Below are 14126 nucleotides of genomic sequence, written 5' to 3'. Positions count from 1 at the left end.
GAAATCATTCTGTGGTGAAAAGTCACATTTTAACGTACTACAGTCCCTCTCAATCTCTTTTTTCAGTTAGACCTGACTCTCAGACTTACTGTATTTCTTCCAGTTTATGTAAAAATACATTGGAGGCAGTGGAAGAGAAAAAGGAGGATTTCTCAGAGAATTTTATATCCCTCTATGGTATGTCATTTAATGAAAGGGAGTAGTTGTGACCAGCTAACATTGCTGAATTAACCTGTTCTCACTGTTCTTATTACAAGAACAAGAAAGTTAATTCTATAGTGACGGCAGCAAACTACCACCAGTTAGCAAAAGGAGGAGAACATACAGACCAAAGGACACAATTTCATATCTGACAGGCTCAGCCAGAAGCTGCTACAAGTATCAGCAGTAGCTGAGCACAGCAAAAAAAAAAAGAAATACTGTATTTTAAGACATTTTCTATTGAAAATATAAACATTAATGTTTATTCATAATATGGACAAAGTAATGCTGCTACCAAGCAGGATTCAGTGGATGAAATGCTGTTATGCCTGTCAGTCACAAACCACAGACCAAGGTCAACAAAACTCACAGTCAGTGACAAATAGAAATTTTCCCTAAAGCAAAGGTGTTTCACCTGGGATTTGGGACTGGTCCCATCACTATTAGGAGGACTTCAGAGCAGTAGAAGAAATAGTATAAAATTCAGAATGCTTTGGAAATAACTGACTTAAATGGTCTTCCTTCTGTTTGGAAGAAAAACATGCCTCCTGCAGTTTCCTTGGAACAGATCACAAAAAACAATTTGGAGTGCCAAGTGCCTCTACCCTAAGGCTAGCTACCAGGGCAATATGATTGGGATATTTCGTAAAAACCTTATTAACAGAAAATAACAATTGTCTGGGTGTTTGAACACCGTTCAGCACTGGCATGTTCTTGATCAAATGGGGTCATTAAAAACGTCATGGTGCTTCTTTGCAAAAGAGAAAATGTTATCATCTCCTGCAACCCCTGGCCAATTTCCAACTCATCTATGTATCTACTAAGTTATGCTGATGCCAAACCTCACTATTTTATCATAAGTCTCATTATATTTGGTGCTTCTTTTCCTTAAAGATCCAGCTTCTGGAGTCCTGTGATTATATGAGCATCTCATGCAGACTATGTTTAATAACATGGTTGTTTTTATAATCTTGAAATCATGAAGCCTAAGAAAGGAAGAAGGAAAGAACCTATGATAATTTTCTAAACAAGATTTTTGTGGTTTGATTTTCTGAGTATCTTAGAATGGCAATACTGATACTATCTCTTACATGTTAATGAATATAACACACTTCTCTCAACAGCTACTGAGATCAAATGCAAAAGCAGAGGTGTGTCTGCTATTCAGAAATCTCTCTCTACTGAATTATTTTCTTAGTCACAGAATCAGAGAATCACAGAATGGTTGAGGTTGGAAGGCACCTCTGGAGATCATCTAAGTTCAACCCCAAATCACATAGTCAAAATGTACAATAATAATAAAGTGATTCAGACACCTAAAAATTCAATGATGCTTTGGGGCAGAGATTTTTTCCTTGTTTAGCTCAGATCAGCTGAACAGCTACATGTGTCAATGTCACCTTAGTTCATTTTAGAAGCCAGTGGACTTAAAGAGGCTACAATAAGCATGAACTCCAAGATCGTACAGATAAAACAAGGTTGCCCAAGCAGTTGGCAATCATTTAGTGAGTGACAGAAATTTAAAATATCAGATAGAATCTTATTTGCCTACCAAGAAAAAAAAAAGTACACAAAGTCCTATACGCTCTGATACAATGCAAACCAACAGTATGTTCAGTGATCAGGATTGCTCAGGTTTACAGCTCCAGTGAGCTCCTTGCCTGGCTTCTGCCTGTTTCTCAAGGTCAGGCACAGAATGGCTTTCTGTTGGATTTCTCCCAGATTTCTGCCTCAGCACACAGGCTTGCAAAACCATATTCCAGACCCATGCTGGGCAATCTGAGAAATGAGCCAGCTCCATCCTGTTATCCTGCCGCGGGCATCCCTTCTATTAGCTGTCTCTGTTACACTAAGGGGTTTAACTGAGTTTTACACTGTGTCTGAAAGAGGCCCTGCTCACCAGTCCTAATCCTGAAGTTGTCTGTGGAACAATTCTGCAGATGACATGAATTAACATCTTTCAACAAAATTTCAACAAAATTTCAACAATAAGAGTTTAGCACTGTCAACAGCAGTGGCAAAAGACATTTAACCAAATGAAATAAGTCAGACTCTTTCTGCTTCTGTCTCAGCAGCTCCATATCGGCAGTCCTCCTCTCTCTCTTTTTTTGAGAGTAGTACACAAAACTTCCCTTTCACTCTCCATGTGTAACCTGTTTGAAAATGTTTTGCTAAACACTGATTTCCTTGATGCTCTGTACAGATATGGAAGTCATTTTCCTGTGACCTTGGTCTAAACTATAATTTGACCAGTGAGCTCTTTTGACTAAGAGTATGACATAGCTACTGCAACAAGTTCCCCTTGGTGAAGACTTGCTTAGCTGGTGTCATTTGGGATGCTGTGCAGCTATGTCGACAGAAAACTCCCAACACTAGCATACCAGCAGAGACAAAACTGTAAGACAATCTTTTAAATCCTCTGTGCTGAAGAAAAGGATATTTTAAAGGGTGTAATGTCACTGTTAATAGAGACAATCCTGGAAAACCCTGCACTATCAAAGTAGCACACACAGTGACAGTGTTTTTAAATGGTAAATACCAGGAGGGGGTACCAATGGTGAGTGATCGTGAATAAAAATGAATACTTATTTGAAAATATATACTAATGAAGATGCAATAGTCGCAAGCTAAGCAGAAAAATATTTCTTGCTGCAACAATAGGGTAACAATGTGTTAGTGCTTAAAACAAGCTGGAACAGAAATAAAGACCAAAGATTGCTCCTGGAAAAATACCAGTCATCTTTCACCAGTCTTTGAAAAGAAATGGTGTTGTTATATTTTTAACAACTTTTTTATTTTATACTGAAAACTCCTGTCCTCTGAACTGAGAAAGTGACCTCCCCGGGAAAGATATTGCACTCAGTTTAACCTTGAGCATTATATTCTTCTGTCAATCATTTCTTCCACCAACAGAGCAATGATTTTCTACAATAACCTTGCACTTGAGTCAATACATTCTCTGAGTTACATGAGACAGCATTTTATCCAGGCAGTTTCTTGAGCCATGGTGATATATTTGGTACTGACGAGCTTTTGTGCTTCMTATTCCCTTGGCCCAGATGCTCCAAGCATCATCTTAAACTCTGTATAGAACCAGCTCACATGCAAGACTTGTTACAAACTAACTGAACAAGATATTAGTTTGCCATTATCAATACAGTAGTGGACTGCAAATACTTAAGAGTTGCTTCCCTGTTTTTATAAATGACCTGTAGCCATAGTTTTGTGTAGCCATATATATGTACTCTTTGCTTATGTCCCTTCTGGCTATATTCTGTAACTAGCTACCCCCAAAAAACCAAATGGTTTTAGGAAAGAGAGTATCAGTGTTAAACTAATGAAAGAACCCATTGATTCTAAAGACTGGCTTTTGCTGAAACACACTGCATTACACATTAAGACTGCTGACACTTGAAACATTGAGCTATATGGAAGGAAGTTTCAAAAGCAGTGACAAAAAGACCAAACTAATTTTGATTCTCCATTGTATGGGAATTCATTGGAGAGGGTGGAGTGGGCTGAAGGACCTGGGACAACTGCCTCCTATGTGAGTGCTTAAATCACAGGGATCTAGAAAGTGCTACTTTCTCCCACCCTTCCCGCATTGAAACCGTAGCTCCTGCAGAAAGCAAGGGGCAGCTGGACTACAGTGATCACATCATGTTTTCAAGCCCTTTGGTGCTACTGTCATTACAACTGGGATAAGCAAAGAGAACTGAACTTTAGTATGAGTGCAGAATCAAGCACCTGAAGACAGGGGGAGGCAGGAAAATGGCTTGGGTGCAGTTACAAGTACTTTTTTCACAATGGGAAAGATTCATGGGGAACTCAGGAGTCACCTGAAGCTGCGTTAAGTCAGGCTGGGGAACTGCCCAGGGTGCAGCACATCCTTGTTCTGCTTCTGCAGTTTACAGTGAGTGATAAACCTAGGCATATAGCCCTGTCCCATCCACACAATTAAGCCCTGCCTGAAATAACACAAAAGCGTTCCACATCATGTAACAGGGGTTTGCCACACCATTGCATGGCTCTTTCCCTCCTCACATATATATAAAAATTGTGAATATATACATGTGTATACATATATAAGTGTGTGTGTGTTTATACATTTTATATATGTATTTATATTTCAACTACATACAGTGTGGAAACAACCCCTGGATCAGGCAGCAGAGACCCCAATGCTTGCCATTTTTCTCAAAACCAGCTTACAGAGCTCAGCTCTTTCTTGCTTACTCTCTCCTTCTCTTAAAAAAACCCCTTGCATTCCTTGCTGTACAGTAGCACAGCTTCATGGAGAGGTGAGAAGATTTCAGAGGCTTCCTGAGTGCTCTGGGTTTCTGCTGCAAGTGAAAGAGGTTTCTGTCCAAGATGGACTAGGATTTCGCTGGGCTTAATCTGGGTATTTCTGACATTTGCAGGGAAAGAATTTGGGAGAAACTTAATTCACTGAGGGAAACTTAAAACTGAAATAGGAAAATACAGAGTAAGTTTGGGAACTGTTGTGGTTATGATCCTGCTGAGCAGGGAATTAGTTTGTAATTTTGGATTTTGGCCCTGCACTTCTTCCTACATGCTAAACTTGTTTATATGCAGAAAGATAAAATCAAAATTTTAAAGCAGATTAGTTAAAATGCATTGCAGGCTTGTATGGACTTGAGAGGGAGAGACAGAGAAGGAAAAGAGGATGGAGGGAAAGAAAAAAACCCTAAGAACCTTTGGTTAATTTTGATTCATTTTGGCACCAAGACATACTCTTGATTTTCAGCTGGTATTACAGGCAATCAAAGAACTGGCTTAATATAGGGAGAAATGGTAAATGACATACTACAGCTCATTTTTTTAAAAAAAATTCTTGTAACAAAAAGCTGTATGAACCACTGAAATGTCTTTACCGATTATACTGGATTATGTGTAACAGCAAAAATAAATATCACTAGGAATTTACAAACTGTGCAACACTAAACAAAAGGATGCATGTCCTGCACTACAGAAACATATTTAACTACATGTTCAAGTGCAAAAGATATAAAATCACATATGCCCATAATTATAGCAGATAACAGCTGCTGTGTACAGTGCAGAAGAGAGACTATTACATACTGAAAGAACTCCCTTACCAGATAATTAAATATGGTTTGATTGGAAAACTTGAAATACAACTTGGCAAGGGAATATGTGTTAAATGTTATGCTGAGAGTAACTTTGGTTATGAGTTCCCTTCAATTTTTTTTTTCAAGTGGTCTGTGGCATACTGAAGAGCTAAATATTTAGTCTGATAGCGGCATACATTCATGTTTGCATTATTTCAGGTGATCCTAAGGTTAAAAAAAAAGTATTTGCTTTGCTTTCTGTTCCCTATGCCATTTGCCACAGTGCCTGCTCCCGCCTTCTCCCAGCGAAACTCCGCGGAAAGTGCCGTTACGGCCGTTAAAGGACTGCGCGCGCCGGGGGCGCCCACTGACAAGAGTCCGCGCAATGCGCCGGGTAACTGGGCGCCTCGCGCGCAGCGCGGGCGCGGGTCGGCGCCGGCCGTTACCGGCCGACAACGGGCGGCCCGCGCGGGGGGCGGGGAGAGGCCGGCCTCCCCCGCCATTTCCAGCGCGCCCCCAGCCCCGCCTGACCCCTTCCCCTCCCCTCCGCGCCGGACTGGGGGCGCGGCCGCCCTTTTCCCTCCTCTCCTCCGCTCCCGCCTAGATGGGGGAGCCGCGTCCCGCCGCGCACTTCGCCGCCATGCCGCCGCCGTGGCCCCGCGGGGCCCTGCCCTGCGCCGCCCTCCTGCTGCTGCTGCTGCTCTGCGCGGCGCCCGGTGAGTGAGGGCCGGACGGCGAGGGGCGCCCGCCGCGGGCGGGGAGAGGAGGAGGGTCCCGCCGCCGCACGGCTGCCCCGCGTCGTCCCGGCCGGGCTGCCGCCTCCCCAGGCGGGGAGGGCAGGGGCAGCCCGGGACCCGCCGGCGGTGCGGGGAGCCCGCGGGCGGGAAACAGCAGTAAATCCGGGGAGGGGGGGGGGTTGGGAACAGAATTCCCCCCCCCCCCCCAACCTTTCTCCCCAGGCAACTCAGGTAAAACGACCCGCTAACCCTGCGGGAAAACGTTTTCGGTCACTCCGGAGAAATCTGTGCAAGTCGAACATCTTTTTTTTTTTCTTAGGAAAACTCTTTTTGAGCAAATAGCGCATTCCAGAAGAACGAGGCGCTCGCAGGCTTGCTGCGAGACCAGCAGCGCGGGTAACCCTCCACAGCTTGCACTAAAGCACTGTATTCTTTCTGCGAAATTGTTTTAGCAGCATGACAGCTTTGACAGTTTTTAGGACTGACTGGGAGGAAAAACTTAACAGGTCCAGTTGTTAACATGCCCCTCATTCAGCCACAGGAGTTTTTCAGGATTATCGTGCAACCCTGGACACTGTATCACTGTACTAACACCAGCAGCAGTTTTCTGCTGAAAAAAAAAAWAATTGCATAAGGTAAGCAAGACCACTATCAGGTTTCCTTGCCAAGATGAGTTGGGGAAAGGCTGTTGGAATGGTGAAAGCTTTCCTGTAGCACGTTAAACGTGAGTGTGGAAACTGGTGCTAAGATGGGCATTGATGGAAACTTGCTTCAGAGTTTTGCCCGATAGTCAGGAGTTGTAACATCTCTTCTGTATTTTTCATATGATTGCTGCTGTTGTTGTTGTTTCTTTCCTCTTAAATAAAACTGATAGCTAAAGTATGCATTTTATTTTTGCTTGTCTAGATGGTTCAAGAGGAAATAAGCTTAAACTGATGCTTCAAAAACAAGAAGGTAAATAAAGAGACAGAAAATTGCTTTCCTGTATTCTTCTGTTGATAAAAATTCAGTTGCTATGGATCAAAACTTTAAATGTGGTTGTCATTGTATTTTCGGCTCAAAGACGGTAGTCAGAGAAGTAGTGTGTATATATATACACACACTACTACATAGTATATAGTGTTTGTGTGTATGTACATATATATATGTATGTACAAACACACACACCAGTTTACAGGTGGTAGTGTGCAGACACTGTTGCTGTGTATCACACCAAAAACTCCTACACATATAGTGCCAACTCCGTGGAGCTGGTGCCTCCCTGTTTACCTGCAGTGTTGGAGGCTATGCTTATCACAACATCCCTCCTCCTCTTCAATACTAAAAGCCAACCAGCTGAAAACAAGGATTCATGGGCTCACACAGCAGACCTACATTTTGCTCTGCATGTCTGACTATCATTTAGCAGGATATAAGGCATACCTTTCCCAGTGTATGCATAGTAGTCATGACATTTATTTCTTACACTCTGGGAGGTCACAGGTTTTCCCAAGGAGTTACAACCTGTGGAAATACTGTTGTCTAAGATGCAGAAGAGAAAATGTGCAAATTACAATTGCTTGTTATGTGTTAACTTGTTCCCTGTGTCCCCTTGGCCCTCTATACACTTCCTTCTTGGAAGACTACTCTCCACGGGAAGGATTATGGCTGAGGGCCCAGTACACAGATGAAGCGAATGGCTCACTAGTTGAGCGAAGGGGATGGAAATGGGAGCTGGCCGGGGACAGGTGGCCCTACAGCAGATGGAGAGGCAGACTGAAACAGCCAAGTTGTAGTGACCTGCCTCCCCTCAGCCTGCTCTGTGGTTGAGGCAAAGAACTTAAACCTCCACAGAGGTGACTGCAAATCTCCCACTTTCTGGAAGTTTTCTTAACTTCTCACTGTTTTTTTCCTGTGCCTTCACCCACACCTCTTGCCAACCCTAAAACGTGTGTCCTGGTGCACTGCTGTGCACTAGGACTTTCTGTCTATTTGCACTTTGGCCGTCTACCTCACCTAAGTCCCCTTTTCCAAATGAACAGGCTAAGTACACAGTACCAGTCGCCTTGTTGGCATTGTCCCTTGTGTGACTCTCATTTATGTGACATTTGTTCTACTGTCCTGCTTTCCAGTAATATCACCCAGCTCAAGTGAATGGCAAGCTATCAAAGTTTCCAGCTCATCATCACAGGGCAGCATGCTGTTTTGCACTATTCGTGTAAAAACTCACCTCTCCCTCCTGCCATTTTCTCTCTTGTATCTCCTTCCAGTTGCAGTCCTCTGCCTCCCCCTGTGATGCTGCCTGGCTCCTACTGCAGTAGTTCTCTCATATCCACCCTCCTTCCCTTTCTGCCCCTGGCCTCTCCCCCCACATCCACTGAAAATCCCCATCCACATCCATGTCCATGTCCCTTTTCTCTCCCTTGTTGCAATGAACCCTTTCAAGCCAGGATGTTCCTCCTGCTCTACACACGCACTTATTTCTCAGGAAGAGCAAACATATACCAACAACACGAGAAAACTTGTCTCCTTAGCATGTGGCTAGCCAGTCATCACCTTCATACCTTTCAGAGGGGTAAATTCCTCTAGCAGCAGCACACAACCTACCTGTTAGGCATGGGGCAAGCTGAATAGCACATCTGGGGCTGGCAGGTTGAAGACATTCCTGGGCATTCACCAAGTTATGTGCTATGAAAACCTGAGGTATGGAAAGGGTTGTTATATTCAGACATACAGCGCTTAGCAGCACTCATTATTTCAAAGCTACAGGTGTACACAGTAGTTTCAGAAATACATATATACACTTTTGTGTGTGCCTCCCCTCACCCAAATAAGTTGTGTTTCTCTAGTATTCTTGGTCTTTTTAACTTCACCTCTCATTTTCTTTCACATTCAAAATAACAGCAGAATACAGAATTGATTCTCCCACTCTCTTGTTAAAGCACTACATAATGCTATATATGATTTGTCAGTTTTGGTTTATTTGCTTAAATGTCTTAGTTAGCTTGTATCTTTCAGATCAAAATTCCTGATAAAAAAATTCAAGAGAAGAAGGGTATCTGAGAAAACTTATTAGACTGATGATTCCAATTTTTACTACTGTTGTTACACATACAGTGCTGCCAAGAACAAAGATGATGACATAATGAAAAAAGTGTCTTTAGTGTAATACATTTCAGGGTGATTAAAAGTTTCCTGGCATGTCTTTTGGGGGGAATTAATTTCAGCCCCTGTTGCCATTAAGCCTGAGGTGTCAGTGAGAGAAAACAAGGCCAAAGAGTTCTTAAGCATCTTGAAACGCCAGAAGCGCCAGCTATGGGACAGAACTCAACCTGATGTGCAACAGTGGTACCAGCAGTTTCTGTACTTGGGATTTGATGAAGTGGTGAGTACAAAACTTTCAGGAATTTTTCAGAGTTCAGAGTAGGTGGATGTGAGTGTGGATGCATACTCATAGGAGCACACAGGTGAGTGTAACAGTAAAGAATACTGCCTAGGGAGAAGCTGGCCTGTTTCCGTTCACAATTTGATAATATAATTTTGTTTTAAAGTAGTAAATGTTGCACAGAAATACAAGCTCTGTATTTGTTAGAAATTTCCACATTATTTTATTAATAGAGAAAATACTATTAAAAAATTTTAACGGAATTTTTGCGTTCTACTGAACTTAGAATTAATAAATTGTAACCAGATTTATGAACAAAGTTTACCTTGAGAAATAGACAGAGTAATCAACTGTAGTTCAGGAAAGAAGTTTAGTCATCTCAACCTAATCAATTTGCTTTTAAACACACCTTAAAATCCATACCAAGCTTGGCCTGATTAACATTCTTCAATAAAATTGTACTAGCATTGCATAAGATATGCGTGTGCCTGCACAGTGTGGTCAGCTCTTAACCATCACGAGCACTGGCAGCTATGCTTCAACTCTAAAATCTGAAAGAAAAACCATTTGCTAATGTGCAGTCAGCCTCCCTTCAAATTATAAGGATATATTTTTTAAAACAGTTAATTTGTAAAAACTTTGAAGTGGAATTGAGAATTTCCAGCTCATATGCATACCGCACAAAGCTCTACTAAATAGGCCACTAAAATAGAGGGGAAAATGTGCATGTAGTTGCAGTCCTATGTGTGGAATAATTTGTACATAAATAAGAGGTTAAAAATAGTTATAGATGTTCAATTCTTGGCTTTTGTCAGCCACATGAATATATTTAATGAGACTGAATTGGCACAGGCAAGCTGGAGTACATTTTAGACCTTCATACTATGTGAATTGCTTACAAGATGAATGCACTCATTTTCAAAGCTGGAATAATTAAAAAAAAATCCTTTGCTTAGACTGAAACAATGGATACATTTTTTGTTGCTTCCGGACATTATGCAGATAAAAAATACTTTTTAACTGCTTGGCTATACCCAACACAGAATAGGAAAAATAGGAAAAGTGATTTTATACCTCAGAAACTGAAGACTGTAGGCAGTTACTAAGAGGTAAGTAACATGGCATGCCATGCAGATAAGATGCATTCTCCTCTGAGAGTGCCTGTGTGCATTTCAGAAAAATGAGATGCAGCCTGTTATGGGATACAATGAATCCACTTGGTAGGTTTTCTTGAGTAATAAGACACAGTTTTAACAATGAAATAACTGTTTGTTCCAGCAATGTTTTAGAAGGGACTTAGGCCATACTTAGCCATTGTGTATTTTGCAAAACTTTTTTCAAGTCTCAGCCAAAAATATTTCCAAAGAGTCATTCAGATGGAAAGACTTTGGCTTGGCAACTATTTGATATTCCTGTGCACTCTTTTTCCTCTGCTGTTGTGAACAGATACAGAATTGAACTGCCTACTACATTTCTACAGCTAGAAGGTTGCACTGTATGTTCATTTTCACCCATGCAAAATGAGAGCGAAACATCACAGGCACAAAGCAAAGGCCTGTTGCACCCACTTTGCACCCAGGGACATCAGGACTAAAGGGCATAGGGCAATGGAGAACCAAGCCATTAGTTTTTAAGGACAAACCATTGAAATGTTTTTACAGTCCAGCACTGAAAAGGTAAAAGAAATAGGAAAAGTTCCAGTGCATATTTCAGTTGAAGGCTCTCTCTGTTTAAGCACTTTCTAGTGGGCAGAAGGTGTGAGTGGGGGTACCAGGTGAGGCTGGTCAGGACAGTTAAAGCTTATTAGTGTACTCAAAACACTGATACATCCCATAGAGAAAGTAGGTGTAAGTCACAAAACCCCTTAGATCAAAACATTTAGTTTTTTCAAATATGCAAAGGATCAGGATTTCTGAAACAGACAAAAAGAACCTTGTACCTTTTTTGTTTCACTTTTTCTTGTAATTTTCAGGTTTGGAAAGCAAGTATTCTCTTTTTTTTCTGCAGAAATTTGAAGACGACATCTCCTACTGGACAAGCTTAGGCCGGCAGGGTAATGAATACTATGGTGGATATTACCAACACCACTATGATGAAGATTCACCAATTGGCCCACGAAATCCACATACCTTCAGGCATGGAGCAGGTGTCAACTATGATGATTACTAATGCCATTTATCCTGCTATAGTTAGTATCTATATGGCTGTGTTGGGCTTGGCTGAGTCTTCCCTCAGTCAATGGTGCTGCTTTCCTACTAGCTATTTGCATAAAACAGCAAGAATAAAGGAACTGTGAGATGCAACGTGACTTTTTTTTATGGTTACTTAGTAGTACACTATATATAAAGTGTTGTAGAAATAAAGCTTTTTTTGATAAAATAAACAGTTTTCCATTTACTTGGTAGAGTTTGTTGGCAAGTTTCATTCCAAAGCAGCGTACTACTGGAAATCAGTTTTTAAAGGGCTTTTTCATTTGCTTTCCTACAATTAATTGCCCAATTCCATCATCCAGTTTGGCATATATCATATAAGCCAATATATTTCAGATGTGCTTGCTCATTCAGATTTGTGTCAAATAAATCCAATTAGTTCAAGGGGAAAAGAAAAGAAAAATTCCTCCCAGCTGAAATGCTGCCTTGTTGCCTCCCTTGCTGTTTCCATACCTACCAAGGGTCCAAAGCAGGAACCTAACTTCAGAAGTAACAGTTGAGATACAGAGCACCCAGCCTAAGTGGTCCCTACCACTCCCAGGCAAAGTTAGCTTTTATGAATACTCCCTATTGTGTCCTTTGAGCTTGGCTGTAAGCTTTCACTCTAGCTTGAAATGTGGATTAAAATAACATGGATTAAAAAAAAAAAGTGGATTAAAATAGATAGTGATGATAGCATCAGATACTATCCAACACAGTCACCAGACGTTAATTTCATACCATAAAGCTGTCCCTACCCCCAATTCACATTAGGCTGAGCGTGGAAGCAGATCAGAGACAGGATTCATTAACGAAGTATAGTGGATTAAATGGAGTGGATGTGGTTGGGTGCATTCAGAACCTAAAAATATATCCAACTTTACCACAGCAACGTTGCTTTTTATCCCTTGTTGCTCTAGAGACAGTCCTTATGAAGACCTGAGGAAGCAGGAAGAGGRAGATTTCAGCTGTCCTGGGCTTCAGGAACAGTTTGGTGGGGGAAGGCACTCCTTAAGTTTGGCAAAGGTAGAGGACTGGGAAGGGACAGGTGAGGAAGGCTGGTTAGTTCCATGATTTTTGGAGTGGAAGTGCCAGGACAGAGAGAGATGAAATGTGTACCACAAGCTACAAAAGACTCTCAGAAGAAAGGCAGCAGGGATGCTTTAGCTGTCTGTAATTTAAAGCTTACAAGAAGTTTCCAAAGCATGGATTGTGGTAACACCAGTCTTTACACTTCTCCTACTTCTTTCATAATTGAGTATATTTCCTAATCTTTTTTACAGCCCCTGTTGTGTGATAGACTGGTGTCCAGGAGAGGCAGCCCAGCACTATCCAGCTCCCTGCAGGAATGTTTCCAGGGAGGGAGATCCAGACTGAACAAACATGTTAGTCACTTTTCTTCTTAACACAAAAATATGCACTAATATAACATGCTCCGAAAGAAATCAGATTTCTTCTAGGTTTTGGAGCGCTCACACTTAGAAGCAACCTTGCCAGTTAAATCGTTTTAGACTGGTGCATTTCCTAGGGTAGAAAGCCCTTTATTCCAAATATGGAATAGCCATTTATTCTGATTCAAGTACATACTCTTGCACAGTTGGAAAACCCCTATTCTTAGAAGAATACTTCATTTTGTGTCCTATCAAAAAAGTGAACAGAATTTGGCAGTGTTTTAACTGTGCTGATAATTTCCATCATTTCCCAGAATTTACAACTGGGAATTTAGACCTGCTGAATAAGGCAGAAAAAAAAAAAAAGTTGTAAATAAATACCATTCCAGCCTTTGTAAACTGTGTCCATTCCTGCAGGCTGACTCAGTCCAGCAGCTTTCCATGCCTTGTGGACTCACAGAAAACTTTACAGAATCTCTCTTCTGTATTCTCTAGGAAAGAAAAAACAAACAACAACCCCCCCACCTCCAAACTATCTTTTTCATTACATTGTACTGCATGCTGAAGGTTCCCAGTTAACCCATTTTCTTGTGGAGGAGTCCACCCGACTTGGAGTACAGTAGTCACAGTGATGCAGAAGCATGTGCAATAAGCTACAAAGAAAACAGGTATGAGTCATCACACGTTTGGGGAAAAAAAGGAGAAAAAAATCTGTTTAAATATAATATACCATTTTTCAAATATCTATGGAGTGCCTCTAAGTTAAACAAACTTCATTTGAATTTCTGCCCCAAGACACAGACAAAACTCTGCATCCCCTCACAAGCAATCAAAATCCAGAGCAACTGAAAGGAGCAGCATTTCTATTTTGCTGTGCAGACTGCATAGAGCTCTTAACATCATGCCCAGCCACCCTGGCTTTGGCATCATGTAACCCCTCCACCAAAATTGTCCATTGTGCCTTCCTACAGAACAGGAACAGTTTGGCCATAGTCCAGCTTTTAATTTTTCAAGACCTGATGATGTCACATGCCCCAGTTTGGGGGTGTCAGCCTGATGAGTCAGTCAGACTGACATGGCAGTCCTGGCTACTTTGCTGAAAATACCTGAGGCATCACTTTTTTCAAATCACAGAACCACTGCTGGCTGTG

General features: G+C 41.6%; 1 protein-coding gene across 2 annotated transcripts in view; it reads left to right on the top strand.

The window, feature by feature from the left end:
- Positions 1-11759, top strand: part of CUNH2orf40 (chromosome unknown C2orf40 homolog) — a 36676-nt gene extending 24917 nt beyond the window's left edge. The window contains exons 1-4 of one of the 2 annotated variants that reach the window (XM_026068076.1): positions 5935-6010; positions 6938-6985; positions 9238-9395; positions 11403-11759. In XM_026068076.1, the coding sequence (XP_025923861.1) occupies positions 5935-6010; positions 6938-6985; positions 9238-9395; positions 11403-11564 (444 nt within the window). In that variant the 3' untranslated portion in view covers positions 11565-11759. Of the gene's footprint in view, positions 1-5934; positions 6011-6937; positions 6986-9237; positions 9396-11402 lie in introns of those variants that run through there. The other variant, XM_026068075.1, reaches the window with a different exon arrangement.
- Positions 11760-14126: the final 2367 nt, after the last annotated feature.

The sequence above is a fragment of the Apteryx rowi genome, unplaced genomic scaffold (genome assembly GCF_003343035.1).
Source record: "Apteryx rowi isolate R43461 unplaced genomic scaffold, aptRow1 scaffold_268, whole genome shotgun sequence".
Classification (NCBI taxonomy): Eukaryota; Metazoa; Chordata; class Aves; order Apterygiformes; family Apterygidae; genus Apteryx; species Apteryx rowi.
The sequence above is the reverse complement of the archived record's forward strand: the minus strand, read 5'-3'. Positions and strand labels throughout refer to the sequence as shown.